This window comes from Rutilus rutilus, assembly GCF_951802725.1.
Source record: "Rutilus rutilus genome assembly, chromosome: 21".
NCBI classification, from domain to species: Eukaryota; Metazoa; Chordata; class Actinopteri; order Cypriniformes; family Leuciscidae; genus Rutilus; species Rutilus rutilus.
In genome coordinates this window covers 22,767,843-22,787,366 of record NC_140226.1, presented here as the reverse complement: position 1 = coordinate 22,787,366, position 19,524 = coordinate 22,767,843, and the positions used below count along the sequence as shown (strand labels likewise).

The window sequence follows — 19,524 nt, the reverse complement described above, 5'->3', positions numbered from 1 at the left end:
ATAAAATATCATTTGTACGAATCCAACCGGATGGATCCAGATCAAGGCTGATCATCTTGTCCAGCTTGAGCATCAGTCCTCTAAAAGGTCCTCATTTTTTCAAACCTCTCAGAAAAAAATGCCTTTTTTCGGCGGCACAGAAGTCTCATCAGATTTCTCAGGAGGATTTCATAGTGACCCTCCCGGCTGTTTTTCACCTGGTGATAATAGCTCCCAGATGTCCTACTGAGGAATCAATGGTGCTTTTAGTCCAGTCCCACCACCATTGTTTTCCTTATATCAGTCGGATGTGGAGCAGGTGGGATGTATGCTGTCGAAATAAAAATAAGTCATCATCTATCAACAGTATGTGGAACGCAAGACATCAGTGATGGGCTGCAACTCTCAAAATGGGCACCCGTCTCTCATAGTGGCTCTCTGATTTTCACCTTTCACCTCACGTGTGTATGTACGCTATAAACCGTGCCAAAAGGAAATGCTATAGATGATACAGTAGCACAGTAAAATGATTTTACAGAGGCTCTGAAGGCACTTGATTTCATAAAAGACAGCAACTCCATGTCCCTTAGCGAACAGGTGACGGCTATCTTTACGCACCTAGAGAAAACAACTGCAAGCGGACACAGTGGGGAGATTTACATCCACACCAACAGCAGGTACATCGTGATGTTCAACAGTTCTCTACTGCTGTTGTTTAGCAGAGTTGCACTGAAATGAAAGGTCAACTCAATGATTCTCAGTGAGAGACGGTGTTTGTTGTGTCAGCTGCGTGATTAGCTGTTAATATCGATTCAGATGAGTTTGGTAACATACCTAATATAACGAAACACATAGAGTAAGAATGAAACATATACAGCCCAGAATGGGCGTATCAGGACGCCAACTGTTCAACTTGCTCTGTTAAAGCACAAAGGACAAGTACATGAACGCCCCATCTGTCTGAAAACATACTTTACATAGAGATTGTACTCCCCTTTACAAAAACACACATTTGTGGAGCCCTGATGTTCACATCAAAACGATAACATCAGAGCACAGGGAGATACAAAAAGCGCGACTGTATTTGACATACCTCTATTTTCAGACATAAGAAACGAAAACATTTTCAATTTTTTTTTTTTTTTTTTTTTTAAAACAATCATTCATTTTTGTTACCAACTCTGGTATCCTTGTTTTTTTCCTTCTCGGAAGCTTTCTTCTTGTGGTTCAGTATTACGTATTGTGACATAATGAGGTCTTTGATGACAGAATCAGACGTTCAACAAAGCAAAAAGCATGTAGTGATAGAAATACATGTTACATCTTTGTGCTTTGAAAGATTCCCCTATTAAGTCTCTCAAGCCGTCCTGCTGTAACCATCCACCTGTTCTTTTCTTTCTAACACTGACAATGGTAATGGGCTTTTTCCTCAAGATCTTGAGTGGACTCCAGTATAATACTCATGCCAATGTGTTAGCGAGCTTCAGATTCCCTCCCCGGCTTCCTTTTCATTCGCACTGATCTAAAACCTACGTTCCTTTTGTGTAGACGGGATGAATCTTTGGTTGTTGTCTTCAGGCAGTCCGAGTCAGCCGAAATCTCTGTGAATGCCAAAGCTGGGTTCCACCTCCATGTGATGAGGTCACCTTCGGAGGCCAACCAAGACCAAAAGTAAAGTGAGACAGAGCTGCCATATATGCACTGCAGCGGAAGAAGCCAGGGATCTTATATCTGTGGGAATAAAGACAAGAACCAATGCAGTTATGGATGTGAACAAATATTCATTTCTCAGTGTTGAGTAAATAATTCAGAGATTAACAATTATTCGGTCCTTTAGAAGTCTGAAGGATCATGTGACACTGAAGATTGGAGTAATAGCTGCAGAAAAATCAGGAATAAATTATTTTTTAAGACACATCAAAATGTATAAGGTATTTTAAATTGTAATAATATTCCACAATATCACCTTGGTGAGCATAAGAGAGTTCTTTCAAAAAAATCTCCCTCCCTCAAAATAACCAAACTTTAAAAAATATAGCAATTAAATATGAATGAATTACATGTATTATTTCAATCAATTTGGGCTTCATTACAACAGCATGACATTAATTACAAGTATTATTTTTCTTATTTCTTTTTTATTTCATTGCAATAAACTCAAAAGCCATTTCTTAAAACCTCTTTTCCAATATACTTACTACTACTGGGTGGGGGGTCTCGACACTCTCCTTCCTCTATGGCCACATCGTCTATAGCAATATCCCCCTCAATGCCAGAGCCACGTATACCCTCCAAAACCATCTAAATAAATGGTCAGAAAAAATATATATATTTTCACTCCGTACTGGCTTTTCATTTCATTTTGAATGCAAAGTATATTAAATTATATAAATGATATAATTAGAAATTAGAAAAATATTATTCATGTAGTTTTTATCATATTATATTACATTATTTTATTATTATATTTCTTATATGATTTTTTGCGTGTTATTATGCAAGCAAGAAAAAGAAGAGGCACCTGGAAAGAGGATGTTGGACTGATGTTAACTCTGGCTTGCCTCCAACGGTCTCCTTGGTTCCCACTCAGGGTCCACACAGATGCATCCTGACCTGTCTGGCTCTTCTGCCTCAAATACACGTTTAACGTTCCTTGAAAAAAAGGCATAGGCACTTAGTGTCAATAGAAGTCATTAGATGCAATATGCCAGTTAACTACATAATGCCCTTGGAACCGTTCTTATGTATTACACCGCAACTGCAAGGCTCAGTGACCTTGAAGAGACATCGACTCATCTCCATCTCCAGAAGAAATCAATCATTAATCTGTTCAGAACACAAACACTGCTGTTGTTGTATGTATATACTGCATATATATATATATATATATATATATATATATATATATATATATATATATGGCACTATATATATAATTGCTACTACTCTAATTCTATGCTAATGAAAGGAAACGCTGGAAGAAAATCTGTATTGCTCTCTCAGATGTCTGGGATTTGGCCAAATGGCATGTTTCATTTCCTTGTAAATGAGGAGACAATGAGATTAGTGCCACAGAGATGTGATGCTATTAATGCTAAGATACACTTTCTGGAGAAAAACGGCGAAGAAAAAGAGTGGAACATTAAAATAAAAACACACAAAAAAACTCTTGTTGCTATTTCGTTCTTCTTTAACAATGTAGTTTTTACCATCATTACAACATTTTTTGAAAATGAGATGAGGGCTCTAGTCATCTCTAATAAGTGGCTGGCATTTTGAGATCACGTAACAAGCCGAATATGACTATAATTTATCTTTTACAATAGCATTATTAACTGAAAACATTTGGATTTGCATTATAGTCCATCCAAACCACTAGCTGTCAGTATAAGTCAAAGGCAACTGGAATATAGGCTAGTGCATCATACACAAAATGGATTTTACTTGCACCTTAAGACTTGAGTAGGTTTTTATATCAAAACAGCCATCTAACCATGTTGTCTGGGTTGCTTGCTGTGCAGCCAGACAGAAGATCTTGTTGGTCACATGGATTTTTAACCCCAGACGCCCAATGAGACCATGTGTCAAAAGCCAGGAAGAGAACACCCTGGTGAGTTGGAATTAGCTTCACACTTACTATTCGAAAAGCACACAGCTTTGTGAAGCAGAAAATTGCAGTTACAAGCTTGTCTGTGAGGCCGTGGAGGTCATTGCTACCCCAGAAGTGCAACAGCATGTCCAGCTCAACTGCAGCAGCATAAAGTGAGCATGAAAAAAGGAACTATAGAAATGTACGTGTACCAAAGAGCACAAATTGAGTTATTGGTCTAAGTCATTTACAGCACTTACAGTCCACTAGAAACCTTTAATAGCAAGTTTTTCCATCCCAGAAAAGGCCTAAGAGTACACTGCAAATTTCTGACTAGCATGTTAACTTATATGGAAGCCCATTTCTGTCTGAGAGTAAAAAATAAATCTGTTATTTAGGAGACAAAGTGTAAAATAAGAAACAAGTTACGTGATGTATAAAATTCACAACAGGATATGCGAAATAAATGGGCAGTTTTGACATATAAAGAATTATGAGAAATATATTTTTCTCAGGCCTGTTTCCACCTGAAGTAAAATAGTAATATAAATTTATATGTAAATATCACATTTCTGAGAAATAAAATCTACCCCAATTCCATGAACTGAATATTCAATAAAGCTCATTGGATTTGAAAGCATCTTGTATATTCATTCATACATTAAAAAGGTTCATACATAAAACATTTTGGAACCTGTCCATATTTTGACATTTTATACATATTTAACTGGAAAGTGGTAGACTTTCATCTTTGTTTTCATCTTGAGACACTGACTGACCAGGGCTGCGTTTCCAAACAAGCATTGTAAGCCTAAGAAGATCGTAAGAAGAAGAAAAGCAGCCCTGATCATCAAGCACTCATTTGAACAGTAGATTTGTGATGTCAAACACACTGTAGTTGAAGAGGTTACAGCTCATCAACACTAATTAAAATAAGTAATCTGCATACAAATCCCCTTGATCACATCAGGAGTCCTTGCAATGTACTGTGCTAACAGTAACCCACCTATATGCTTTCCATACATGTGGTAGTAGAAGCTGAAGCAGTACGTTGGGTTGGGGGCCACATTCCCGTAGGGATTTTTAGGGGCAACATTGAAGGATGGGGTCAACAGTCGGGCCTTGTCTCCCTCCAGACGGGGTCGTGAGGTCTCAATGTACATGTAGAAACCTGTGCAAAGTCCAGAAGTACATACAAATGAACTGATCATAGTAGCTCCCACACTACTGTTTAAAAGTTTGGGGTTGGTACAGTTGTTTTTTTGTTTTTTGAAAGAAGTCACTTATGTCTATCAAGGCTACTCAAAAATACAGTAAAAACAGGGATGTTGTGAAATATTATTACAATTTAAGAGAATGTTTTCTATTTGAATATATTATACAATGTGATTTATTCTGTGACGGCAAAAGGTGAATTTTCAGCAGCCATTAATATAGTGTTCAGTGTCACATGATCATTCAGAAATAAGTCTAATATGATGATTTGGTGCACAAGAAAAATTTTCAGCACTATAAATGTTGATAACAGCTGTTTTGTTAAATTTTTTCTAGAAGCCGTGAAACATTTTTTCAGGATTCTTTGAAGAATAGAAAGTTCAAAAGAACAGCATTCGTTTGAAATAGAAAAAAACATACTGATCCCAAACATTTAAATGGTAGTGTATACATGTACATCAAATCAAGAAAATTATTTGAATTTGGCACAATAATTAAAATAGTTTAGCATCAAAATCACACAACAGTTCAAATCTGATATTGCACATGCTAATAATAATAATAATAATAACTTTATTCTTATATAGCGCCTTTAAAGCAGATTCTCAAGGCGCTTTACATAATAGAACAAGCTAATTTAAAATACAACACACAAAAAAAAAAAAAAGTCAAGTAAAAGCTAACCTAAAAAAAATCGTTTTTAAATGAGATTTGAAATTACTTAGAGACTGTGCATCTCTGATATTTGGAGGGAGTGCATTCCAAAGCCTAGGAGCGTTGGATGAGAAAGCCCTGTCACCTACAGTACGCAACCGAGTCTAAATTAAATCTCAAAATTATCAGGATATAATTTCTCCAAGCGTTAATACACCTCCATTGAACTTAGCGCTGCCTCAGAATAATCAATAGGACCTCAGTGACTCCACAGAGCAGGACAAATGATTTTTCAATTCACATTTCTCATAGCCTTTTAAAAGAAAGATTTTTTTTCCTTTCACATCAGGTCAGAGGGACTTAAAAAGCTATTGACCTGCGTTTTTCTCCCACTCAAGTCAAGCCCTTGAACATCCATTAATATAAATATTAACAGAGCGCTGCAAGAATGAGTCCTAAAACCCAGAAACAACTTAGCATTTTAGCACTTCCGGTTCCATCGTTCTCAAGATTTTCTGAGAGGGTTTTTGGTTAAATGCCTGAAATAAGGTCTGTGGTTAACACAATTTTTTTCCCTTTTATATTACATAAAGTACATCAGTTTTTTTTAAAAGCTTTTATGTGTCTTACAAAAGTCAGTTGCTATCAAGTGGCTAAATGGGACCAGATGTTGTCGGGGACATTAAACATAATCACATTGAACAAGTAAACTAATATACTCTCTAGTTTTCTTTTACAGTCTTTTTGTGGTTATACTTGTGCTTCTGCAAACTATTATAACTCAACATTTCTAACTTGCACATTTTTTAGAGGTTGAAAGATTTGTCGGAAGCTTAACGGGATACAGTGGGTACGGAAAGTATTCAGACCCCCTTAATTTAGGACCATTTCAGTTTTTCTTTTTTAATAAATGTGCAAAAATGTCAACAGTTCTGTGTTTTTCTGTCAATATGGGGTGCTGTGTGTACAATAATGAGGAAAAAAATGAACTTAAATGATTTTAGCAAATGGCTGCAATATAACAAAGAGTGAAAAATTGAAGGGGGTCTGAATACTTTCCGTACCCACTGTAGTTCACCCTAAAATGAAAATTCTATCATCATTTAATCACCCTCATGTCATTCCAAACCGGTAAGACTTTCATTCATCTTCGTAACACAAATAAAGATATTTTTTAATAAAATATGAGCCAGTTATGTACTCTCCATTGACAGCTACACATCTACCACTTCAAAAGCTTCATAAAGAGATCGTAAAACTAATGTTACAATGTAAAAGTAACCTAATTCCGTGGGAAAACCGAGGATTTGGCAACACTGAGGGTGATGCTAACTTCTAGGTTGTCCTACAAAAATGACGCCATCTCTGCAGCACTTAAAAACCCACTTCAGTATATAGATTAAATAAGCACCCTACCGTTATTTCTGAACTTATAACTTGCAATCTTCAGATTCCACTACTTTACCAAAGTAGACAAGCTGATTGCATTAGTGATGTGTTGACCCATGGAAATTATCCAGTTGCACACCGGATCTGTCATGATCCGATGTCAAGTTTAATGACTGACACCATTTTCCTGAAAGTGCAGTTAATGGAACCCACTGAGCATCTTCCTCTAAACATCGCCCAACCAAAAGACGGCCTGTGCACTCCTTTAGCAACATGAGAAATTGAAAGTGCCTTTGGACGCTAATGCTATTAGCCTCTCTCTAAAAGTCACAAGCTTCATTTTGCTGATGATATAACCTTTTACTCAACATCCACTATGCCACACTGATGAACAACAATTCATTAACTTATTTGTGAAAATATGAATCTTGAATTGTTTGACTTTGGTGTAGCTATAAATCCACATCTATCTATATTTAACTTACAGATTTGATCTAGTGGCACATGTGCGGTATACCTTGTTTAGAGCCACTGCGGTCACTGCTGGGTCCAGTGTTGGGTGTATATTTAGTGTCCCTGGTGGCAGCGCTATGTCTTGTCCAATCAAACTCTTCGGTTTTATCTTGGGTGAACATACATATGGTGTCCTCTTCGAAGCTGCACTGAAACTTACCTATGGTTGTTTGAAAAAACAGTACAATGAAGAGTGTGCAGAAAGAGCATCTAAAAAGCTATCTCAGACAATTCAGTCATTCCAGAGTGATCACATATTTGTACATAAATACATTTATGGATCATTATTAGACAGTTGAAATGCACAATATCAATGTATAGAGAACATCTAAAACAAGATCTTTAGAAACACATTTGTACAAATTTTCTTAAGACTGCTTTCATCATCATCATCATCATCATCATCAGAGTTCAAAATGTATGAACTAGTCAAACACTGTTGATGCCACATTTAAATGTTTCACCCATTTACTGTCACAATATTTATGACCATTAGAAATTACACAGATAAAATTAAACCTTTAAATGACAAATTTGATAAATGCATTAACTGTGTTAAAAAATGTGATGACAGTAAACACTTTTTCATTTTCACGTTATAACAATAAAATCCATGAATTTAATATACAATAAACTAGATTTGAAAACATTTGTATGTATATGCTTTCAAATATGTATAATTTGCATAATACTCTACCGTACAATAGTTTGAGGTCAGTAAGATTTGTTTTGAAAGAAATTAATAATTTTATTCATCAAGGATGCATTAAATTGATCAAAAGTGAGAGTAAAGTTATGTTGCAAAAGATTTCTATTTAAAATAAATGCGGTTCTTTAGAACTTTCTATTCATCAAAAAATTCTGAAAAAATGTGTCACGGTTTCCACAAAAATATTAAGCAGCTGTTTTCAACATTGATAATAATAATAATAATAATAATAAAAAAAAATCTCAGGCACCATATCATCATGTAAGGATGATTTATGAATAATGGCTGCTAAAAATGACCAGATAAAATAAATGCAGCCTTGGTGAGCATAAGAGATTTTTTCAAAAACATAAATAAAATGACTGATCTCAAACTTACATTTTAAAATATAATTATTGAAAGAGAAAAGTTATTTTCAAAAACATATAAAAGATCTTACCAACCCAAAACTTTTGCACGTTAGTGTACATAAAAAAGTTGTTAATGTTATGTACATTAAAATGTTAATATTTTGATACATAATTTGTCTATCCAAACATATAAATGTCTATACCTATACTAATGAGATCATGTTGATAATTTACTAATGCTAAACTTCAAAAAGCAAAAGCTATACATATTTTTAAATAGCTCCTATTCCCCCTTTTTTACTAATTCAAAAAAAAAAAAAAACTTACTCCAATGAGGATTCACCGGTGCTGTAAAACAGAAAAAAGAAGAGGTTACGCATGTGACACCCTAGGCTTATAGTAGATAGTTTATTAATAAATCATTATAAACAACAGCAGGGGATTCAGAGAGGGGAGAATGCAGTTTGCCCTTGGAGAAAAGTGTTTAGAAAGTGCTTTGGGCATCATTACCATGTATCACACAGTTAGAGAGGGGAAATGAAACAGCGTTTTAGTGCAGGAGGGGGTGTTTGTGTGGGGAGAGGTCGCTATGGGGCTGTGCAATGCTCAGGTGAACCATAAAGACCTGTATCTCTCTTCATTCCATTCACAAGCAGCCTATCTGAGTGTGGCAGAAAGCCGTGTGCTTCCAGGCAGCCTCATTGAGGGCTAAGGTGCATTGTGGAAGAAAGGTTTCAGAGGGCATGTGTGGAAAAGATAGTGAGACTGAAACGATCCCTTTTTCAACCAACTAAGTTCAGTGCCTTAATAGAATACAGAAAAACCATGCGCAATCCTGTTTAAGTCAGAAAATGTGTATGGATCCTCCACACTAAGCTTTGAATATCTATGTTGGGAAAACAAAAATCGAAGGTCATCCATTCAAAAAATGTTTGAAAAGATAATATTGTCGAGGGCTCTAACTTTAGCAGAAGAATTTAAAGAAATGTGGCAATATAAGTGTCTCAAATTGACATTCCAGCAGTAAAATGAGTACAGTGTGTCAGTCGCCTTCTGGGACGGAAAAGTGGCATCGGTTCTGGCATTTGATCAGGCTCCTATAATGAGAGAGATTAGCACAACGGCGTTCAAACATAGCAGATGTTCACAAGGGGTTGTCAGTGTAAATGTCTGCTTTGTGAACTGCAGGGGGAACAGCTCCACACGAAATTGATGATGCAAATGAAAAAGTAAAAAGTTGACAGGAGGGGGAAAGAAGGGGAATCAATTATCAAACGTCTGTTTACATACACAGGATTTACAAATGAATGAATGAGTGAATGATGGGAAGTGTCATGGGATTTGCAACCTCAATGGGAAAAGAGGATTTTTGTCAAGGAAGACAAAATGCCAGTGAGTCATTCCTTGAAACAGATGCCTTTTCTTTTTTGGTGGTTATTTTTTAAGTAAATTTATGTTATGGCTTGGTGCATTCTATCAGATATAGAATGTCTTCAAGTGTTAACAAACTGCTTTTGGCATCTCAAGCTAAGTTTATAAAAATTCATATATTTGGACATGAAGAGAAAAAGGGAGGAAACGGGGTGGAACATTTCAAACCAAATTGCTGGTGCTCTCCATGTTATCAAGGTTATTTCCTCGAATCATTAACACTTAACAGTCAATAATATAATTATTATTACAAAAAAATTGATGGGAATGGCAATAAATGCTTTATCATGTAAAAGTATCTGGTGTATTAAAATGACTCTTTTATTAAACATACATGATTTTTTTTTAATAGAATAAAAGAATTAATACAATTACAGATAATACAATACTTTATCAATGGAATTGGAATTGGAATGGGAACAATGGAACATATAAATACAATAAATTAGAACTGATTTTAAATTTAAACCTGCAAAACAATTTGTTATCGCTAAACAACTACATTACTGATAAAAAAAGCACAATCAATATGTCTGTCACATGTGAACTGATCAAATTCCATGTTAACTATTCAAGACTAGCTATTTTTTCCTATTGCAAAATCGTAATTTAGAAACTAATTATTCCATGAAGGTTACAGTTCCCTTCCTATAAAACTACCCAGCTGTTTCTAAATGGGGTAAGGAGGGGAGAGGCCTGCGTTAGTTAAACTAAACAGATGTTGCATATTTGGAAACACGTGCCGCATTAACACACTCTCTAAATTGATGGGCTTCATGTTCTTTCCCTTTCCCTGTCTCTCTTCCTCCATCCCTGTAAAAGTACAATTAGAGCTTTTGGAGCAGGAGGCGAAAGCAAAACGTCAACATCATTAAACACACAAGCAATTAGACCCAGTATATCTCCCACTCAGAGAGGATTCACAGCCGCCCTACTCAAAGGCAAGCTTTAAGGTGAAATTCTACCATATTCAGGCCTTTCATTTGAACAAAGCCATATAACAACATTAATGTGCAGAGTCGAGTAATAAATTGCAGTAATGCATTTCAGGCTATAGAGACAAGCCATGTTGTCTTATCATAGAAACTAGGTTGTGTGATACCCATACAAAACCCGAAGGCATTTCAGAAACAATATGTTATCACTGAGTCCAAGTAATGCATCCCACACATAATCAAAGGCCTGCAAAAATTAATGAGTAGAATCATACATGCATCCTCATTAGCATATTTCATATTCATCCATTTTGCTACAATGCTTGCATTGACTTACATTAGCATTTAAATGACCTGTAGTAGATCATTATTATTAATATTATCAGCGGTAAACAACTAAACAAAGAAGTAATGCCATTTATGACAACCTAACACCATAGTAAAGTCGTAGTGAGGTGTACTAACTGTTTGACAATACAATTATAATAGCTTGTTAGCACTGTCCTCTCAGCCTGTTTGTGTTCTCTGAAAGGCTCATAAATAGCTGCCAATTGGTGTCTTTCCAAAGCAATCTACAGGCAGCAGCAAGTTTATGTGTTGAATAACTGCTTTATAGAATGACACCAAATGACACAGTCCATCAATTCTTCTTGGTAGCTTGTTAATTTGTCTGGCACTGTCCACGCACGAATGTGAACAGCAGCCATTCAAAGTCTCAACAAACACTGTGAGACCTTTGCCACAAGTTGCAATGGCTTGCCTTTCCAATACTTTCCAATAAAAACCACCAAGTATGTGAGAAAAAAAAAAAAAAAAAAATCACTGAAATGGCGGATTCTGCTTCTTTCTCATAAATTCTCAACATTCAGTGAAAAAAACACAAAAAAACATATACACTGTGATCCAAAAAGAAAAAATTCTGCCATAATTTACTCACCCTCATGTCATCCCAAACCTGTATGACTTTCTTTCTTAATCTATTTTGGACTTATTCAACTGTTTTTTTTTCATGCAATGAAAGTCAACAACATTGGATTCCAATGATGTTCATTGTATTGACAAAAACACTGAGACATTCTTCAGTATTTTTGTTTTGTTTCACAGATTTTTTGTGTGAATTACCTCTTTACAATTAAATATCCATTGCACATGAACTGAAATAATGTATACCTTGAATGCAATGTAAGTTGCTGTTGATTTAAACATCTGCCATGTAAACATAAATGTGCTTTGCTTAGAAACCTTAGAAATAAAGTCATACAAGTTAGGAATAACTTAAGGGTGAGTAAATTATGACAGAATTTCATTTTTTGGTGAACTATCCCCTTTAACATAAAAAATTAACTGGACATAAACCGAAAGAAAAATGTATAGGGGTGAATTCAGGTTGATTGGGACACTTTTTTCCAGTCATCTCAATGGCAAAAAGTATCCCAATCAACCTGAAATGCAATGTCACCTTCGATTTAAGCATCTGCCAGATGCATAAATGTAAACATAAAGGTGCAGTTTTAGCAAACCAACAGAAGGTACTATCCTCATAGAGAGCTTATTCAACCGTTTACATGGCTTAAATTCCAGTGCATTGTGAAAGCTGGGATATGGATTTTGACTGGTGTGATTGTGTTATCACCTTCTCCAGGCTATTTGAGCCAATTAAAATGCATAATGTCACAGTGGCAAAAGCTGGACTCTTTGATGGAATTGCTCCTGGTGTGAAAGTCATCCCATCAATACAGATGGTCTTTTCCTATGAGCCCTGTGGCAAAATGACTTCAGGGGGAATGAAATAGCAGTGAGGGAGATGTTATGGAATGAGACGTTTTCAATTTTTTAGCACTGGTATTTCCATTACCTGATACAAAGACCGTGTTGAGCCATAGGGCTTCATATCACATGGGTAAGCTGCTGAATAAACTATGAGCAGAATAAATGAAATAATGACCGAATGGAAGATTAAATGATTTTTTGGGGAATTTTTTCTTCTGCTTTTGTAATTGCACCTGGTCTGTACAGATCTACCGGGGTATTTTCTTGCTAATCCCTATTTTTAGAAGTCATACAGAGAGTGAGGGGGAATTAACTCGATAGCACATTGCTGTTTAAAATAGTTTTGAATGGAATCAAGCAACACTTTTCACAGTATTTCATGTCCATTACCCATAAGGGAAAGGCTTAAAATGATGACAGAGCCTTTAAAGAGTCTCTAATATCACACAACCTCGATAACAGAACACTGTGCACAGTTAATGAATGTGCCTGTGTGCATCCAGCCATTGGTGAGGTCATAAAGCTGCCACATTATGATTGGTTTTCTAGTAAAGAAGGGAAGGGGTTCAGGCACCAAGGATGTAGGGTTTAGGTGACTTGACATACGTTACCTGTGTCTCGACTGGCCTCTTTAAGAAGCACAAAGCAAAACCATAAGATCAATCTATAGCTCTGGTTAATTTTGGAAAATAGTAGATAACAAAAAACAGTTGCAAAAAAAAAAATCATGTCAACAGATGAGTGATATAAATGCATTTTTCATGTACACAGCCAGCAGAGGTCTCTATTACATAGAATAATAATAATAATAATAATTAAAATGTCCTCTGTTGGTTATTTGTTGGATTTGCAGATTTCTACACAAGTATTAAAAACAGTTGAATCAACAATTACATTACTAAAGACGTAGCATTTGCACAATATTTGGAGCTGTCAAATCATCTGAACTTAAATGAAGGAAAAATGTAAATGTCTTTAAAAAGTGACCTTGACTTAAAGACAAGCAGTACACAGACAGTATCTGCTCATCAGCACACCATGATTCTTGGTTTATTATCTATGTTGCAAGAGCAGTTATATATTAGCAAAATCTGAGATCACAGGTCAAAGTTTAGCATTTTTCTAACTGAATAATAATAATAATTATGCATAGCAAAACTAAACTGAATGCATAATCATTTGAGAGAAAAGTGTAATTCATTTCAAGCAGACTTTGTAAATCAGATTTTCAATATGGTCTCTGTGGACTTTTTACTAGTGATGAACTAATATTTAACATTTCATTTTATGGCTGATACTGTAACAGATAAATGGTTTATATTAAAATTCTATACAATTTTTTCAAGTTTAAAATTCTAAAAACTAAAATCAGCTGTACATTTACAAACAGCTATATAACACTACATGAGAGGTAAGCAAAATAGGGGCACTTTAAATATTACAAATGAATTTAGGCATCACAACATAAAGCACAGCATGAAAAATGGTTATCCATTTTGAGATTTGCTAAAGACTGCCTTTAACTGTGTTATTCAATTATTAGAGTTTTTTTTTTTTTTTTTTAAAGATTAACATTAAGTTAGGGTTAGATGATGGTAAAGAAAATCCCAAAAAAAAAAAAAAAAAAAAAAAAACCCTCAAATTTTTACTGATAAACAGTATGCTACAGTATCGTGCATCCCTATTTTTGACCCCACTGTATTTGGAGACTCTACTACACTTTCTCTAAACATACAGTATTTTAGAGAGCTAACTTCACCATCGTGCTATGGTGCTTTCATGTATTAAAATACTGAGAACATTAAAAACAAACATGACCATAATCAAACAAGTTTTTCTTACCACTGTAGTGAATGATCCTTTCTGTTGAATCTCCTTCTCCAAACCGTGTTATCGGTGTGAGCCGGACCTGATAGGCCTCAGGTTTAATGAGTTCGGTTAGGTTGTAGGTGAGTAGTTCTCCTTTCTGGATATTGTCTTCTGTTGGGATTTCCTGCTCCCACCATCTCTGATGCCCCGTCTGAGGTAAAGAGCATAATTACAGGTTCGTTATTCCAACACCTAATGATTAAGCATCAAGCCAGCACACGCATAAGTAATGATCCTCCAAAAGGTCCTTTTAATAACACAGAGTCTCTAGGGAACAAAAACCATACATCTTGATATGATGTCTCTGCACTATTAATTAAAAACATAATTTCAACATACTAATATTATAATATAACACCCTGTGCATAATACTGAAAAGGGCTGATCACCTCTCTCTCTGTGTCCATTTTAATGTCTCACAGAGCTATTTTGATATAAAGTCTCTTTCTCTCTGAGTATTTTTCTCTCTCTCTCTCTATTTTTTAAGTTAAGAACTGAAGTTTTTTAAGTTAAGAATCTTATTTAAAACTTCAAATGTAACTTTTCTGATTACAATGGCACCAGCCTGTGGCATTAATCAAAATACTTCCCGAGACAGCCCCACTTGTCTGATGCAAATCAGTACAAATTCTCTAAACAAACACCTACACACAGCAGAGGTGGCTTTTTCAAACAATGATGCTTTTCACTGAAGAACGAAAGCGCATGAGGTGACTATCACAGAAAGTTCCTGAATGGGCAGAAAATAAACACTATTGAGTTTTCAGTGAGATATGTGAGCCGGCTAATTGATTTTGACAAGGCATTTTAGCTCCCTGACCCTCTCAATTAACTTTTTACTGCAAGCTGAATTAGTGTAATATTAGAAGTCAATTCATTCCTTTAGCTCGGGCTTGGAGGAAAGCATAAATGGATTTTGTCTGATGCCTTTTTATCGTTGTTGTAGTGGTAGATGAGAGGACATATCTAATTAAAATCCAGCACCTATGAAACCTTCCTGGATCTCCTGAAGTGAACTGCCGGGCAGTAAACAAACCAACATGAGAGTTCTAATCACAAACAGAGAATCTGAAAGTTGGGAAAGTGTTTGAGAAACTCTGGGCTTTCATTTGCCTAGTCTCACGTCAACTCAGCAACTCAAAGACCTCATACATCTTTCATTACAAATATGGATTAAATAAGGATTAAAAGTTACAATTTCCAGTGAGGGTAAACACAAAAGTTTGTTTTGGGGGTAAAGTACACAAATTGTGAGTGTCAATTAATGAATTTTTTTTTTTGCCTTATGCTTCAGGAATTTATTTGATTGTGAAAATTAGACATTACATACAAGAATGGAGCCAGTTTGTTAGAGTGGTATCAGTGGTAATATTATGATAATATTGTATAGACATTTTATTTATTTTTTAATAATACGCATCACTAACTCATGTACAGCATATATTAAAAAAGTAAATAGGTCAATTTTTATATCATACTGGCTTAAATCCAGCACCAAAGGGAACTGCTGGGTGGGTATTTACTAACAAAATCATTACTATGGGTTAGCAATTAACCTTTTGGCCATAGTGTGCAGAGTTGGTAAGATTAACTGTGACCATTTGCAGACTTGAACTTTTTCCAGGTGACAACTATTAGGCAAGCTGTAGATGCACAACGACGGGAGAACACTGTGGTGCGGTGGCCGTTGATCTTGGCCGCAAGAATACGGTCTCAGAGCTTTGCTGACTGACAGCCGTACACAGACTCCCTCGGCAGCCAGCCTCATCACCGCGGGTCTCGCTGGATTCAAATACAAGATGATTGGTTAAATCAGTGGGGCGAGAGAAAGGAGGGGAGGGTGGCAGCAATAGCCCTGAGAAGTTGCCAGTGTTCCCATCAGGGTCTCTCTCTCTCCTGGTAACGAGATTTCCATCGCCAAATCCAATTACTGTTTATTGCTTCTGTGAGATTTCTAATTCCATGCCTGCAGATCTTGTAGAGGGGAAAAGCATCGGTGAAGGCATATATAAGGAAAGATAGACCGTTCTTCCTCCAAAGCACCTTACTTCTGCAATGCATCACACAACAACAGCTTATTTCAAAGTCTCTCCTTTTTAAAAAGAGAAAAAAAATCAATACATTCATAAATGATATCATCACAGACAGCTTTCAGCAGCATTTGATCTTATCTATGCAAAGCCGCTAAACCCAAAACCCAATTAAACCCCACTGAAGAGAATCATAGAAGATCGTTTTCATATCCTAAAAAAATGACTCCTAACCTTCTCCAAAAACAACAGTGTTTTTTTTTTTTTACACAAGCACAAAACACTTGACATGGAGCATCCTTCAACACCACATTTGGGTGGATTTCATTAAAGAAATGAAACGCATCTGCTTTTTCCATGTGGTTCGGTGTGCACAGCTCCAGGGACCTTCTGTTTCTTCCAACACAGCACTCAAATCTTAACACATCCTTGAGCAAGACACTCTAAACCTTGTTGTGGATGTGAGAGGCCAATATTGAAGCACACAGCCCTCACACTGAAGGAGAGTGTGAAGAGCACAGGGACAAAGAGCACACATATGCTGACAAAACAACCTTGCAGAACCAACCAGCTCTGACAAAATACTTACAATTTGGTGCCGCTGATATAATACCCAACTTAAGTTTAAAAGAAAATAAATTAATACGTTTCTTCTTGAAAAGTATTAGCACATTTACAATTGATCTATTAAATGCAACCTTAGTGTGCTTGAGACTTTTTCCAAAAACATAAAAAACGTACAGAGCCCAAACTTTTGAACTGTATACTGTATAACAAAGTCCCTTTTAAGGAAAGCCTGTTCTATTTCGGGCATCTAAGAACAAGTCCTATCTATTTGAATGGGGTAATCCTGAAATCTCAAAAACTGCTTGCCAAACTCACAATTAAATAACATACTTCAAATCAGCAACAAAATTTGACATGAACTGTCCCATAAATGTTTTTTTTTTTATGCCTTTTTAGTCCTAAGTGCGAGTCTCAGGTTTCGGAAATGGGAAACGGAGCTTCTAACGGCAGCTGCAGTGATGTAATGTCTTTACCAATCAGCGATGGCCTCTTTTACTTAGAAGGCTGGACGCATTCTGCCATATTGTGCATTGCAGTTTTTCCCATTCATAAGTCATAGGAGTGAACCATCTTTCTATATTTATAGTCGTTGGTATAAAATACAGACACCATATTTCACATCTTCTGAAGTTATATTAAAGCTTTATGTGATGAAAAGACCAACATTAAAATAATGAATTGCTGATAATCTTTTCTTCAGCAGAAGCTAACCTTATTTTTAAATGCACACCTACAGAACTGGCAAAACGGCACAGCATTTGATACTTCTCTTCAGGCTGGTAATCTATTTTGTGAGGATACACATCGCGACAGGGTTCATCGCAGCACTACTCTGAGACTCGTGACAAAGCTGCCAACAGCAGAAGGAAAACGCGAACTTTCACAATCAGCAGAGGCTTGACGCCAAAGGCTTTCTCTGGGGTCACTCGTGAGACAAGCATTATTATATTTTTATAATGTAATTTTCATCTGCTTCTCATTATCATAGCTTAAGAATTCCAAATGCAGTTTCCCTCCTGGTTTCTCAGTGAACCATCTGTGCCCTAAACCGTATATATTTTCCCCTTTTCTGTAAATCTTGGGTTTGTTGCAGTTTGGCAGTGAATTTTGATTACTAATCAAACCAAGCACAGTTCCAACATTCGCATTTGAGCACACAGCACACTTTAAGGCATTTTTGGCTATTCTGCATTACATACAAACCTGACATTTCCCTTCCTCTGAACATGACCTTTATTCAAATACCATCATCAGAGAGATGAATACACAGGCCTCTTCTTTTGGTCAGAGAAACATCCTCAAAACGTGAGGTAAATTAAATAATAATAATAATAATAATAATACACATACACATCAGTGTTAACCATTACTGCCCCAGTAATCCAGTGGTGAACATAGGGAAAAACTAACTCCACTTAGAATATCAGCACTGAAATTCATACTGTAGTCAGACTAAATGAAAATATACATGATCTTCTACAGCACTGCTACTTCAGCACTCACCATTCGCTTTTCTTATGAATAAAAGAAAAAAGGTCAAATAATCTCTCTGGTACTGGAACTTGCTGGTTACACAAGAAGGTGTGTGCTCGCTAAATAACAACTGTCTTTGCGATTCTAGTATAACACAGAGTAAAAGCATTCCCATTCACCTACTCTCACCGAAAGTACTTTTGCCTCATTTTGTTCCACCTTTTTTGTTCTGCATTGTAATATATGTTGCCGGTCGGAGGTAAAATGGCTTGTTGCTATGGCAACTGGGCTCACTTCTCATTCATGACATCGTTCAGCAAATCTTGTTGTATAAAGACGAGCAGAGAAGGAGTTGGGGATGAAGGGAGGATGGGGTGAATTGATATGAAAAGAACAAGACATTCTGCCTTATGCAAATTCTAACCTAAACACCTTTTGTGCACTGAGATACATCAACTCCACATGGGAGAAAGGAAATTATATTTTGTGTAAATAAGAACCTCATTAGTATTTGATCGAAGATATCTAAGAAAAAAGAGCTGATTTGCAATTCAAAACAAGGCAATTAAAGCAAATTATGATGATTTCTTTTTTCACCGCATACTTGGGGGCAACCTAAGGAAAGTTAATAAAAGAACTCTTTGCAAGTGTTAATATACTAAGTTTATCAAATTAAATTATTTGGATAGCCAGCTTAATTATGAACAAGGTCAAAGGTGAAGATGTGCTGATCTCAATACAGAAGGTTTTGTGAATTAAACCAAAACTTTCCTCACAGCAGGTTCATCTGGATGTTCCAAAGGTGAAGCAGTGCTGATCTATGAACATCTCAAAACCTTAATGCATATTTAATTCCACCCTGCAGCACTAAAACCTCTGCTTATAGCTACAGTATGCATAAGTTACGTGTACGGCAAATGCTAAACATAGAAATGTCATTTATTCTATATATCCATTGGGAAGCATGCTATATGGCACGCTAAAGCATTGTCTACTATCTTTATTAGTTATGAGCAAAATAGGATCACTAAACATAGACTAAGCCGTCTAC

The 19,524-nt window shown here is 36.0% G+C and overlaps 1 protein-coding gene across 2 annotated transcripts in view; it reads right to left on the bottom strand.

Annotated features, from left to right (window-relative positions):
• Positions 1-1,130: 1,130 nt before the first annotated feature.
• mdga2a (MAM domain containing glycosylphosphatidylinositol anchor 2a) overlaps positions 1,131-19,524 on the bottom strand; it is a 145,905-nt gene continuing 127,511 nt past the window's right edge. Inside the window, exons 11-17 of one of the 2 annotated variants that reach the window (XM_084393785.1) lie at positions 14,377-14,554; positions 8,726-8,746; positions 7,344-7,499; positions 4,575-4,739; positions 2,501-2,631; positions 2,178-2,280; positions 1,131-1,710 (exon numbers count right to left, since the gene is read on the bottom strand). In XM_084393785.1, coding sequence (XP_084249911.1) covers positions 1,622-1,710; positions 2,178-2,280; positions 2,501-2,631; positions 4,575-4,739; positions 7,344-7,499; positions 8,726-8,746; positions 14,377-14,554 — 843 coding nt within the window. In that variant the 3' untranslated portion in view covers positions 1,131-1,621. Of the gene's footprint in view, positions 1,711-2,177; positions 2,281-2,500; positions 2,632-4,574; positions 4,740-7,343; positions 7,500-8,725; positions 8,747-14,347; positions 14,555-19,524 lie in introns of both variants that reach the window. The other variant, XR_014625770.1, reaches the window with a different exon arrangement.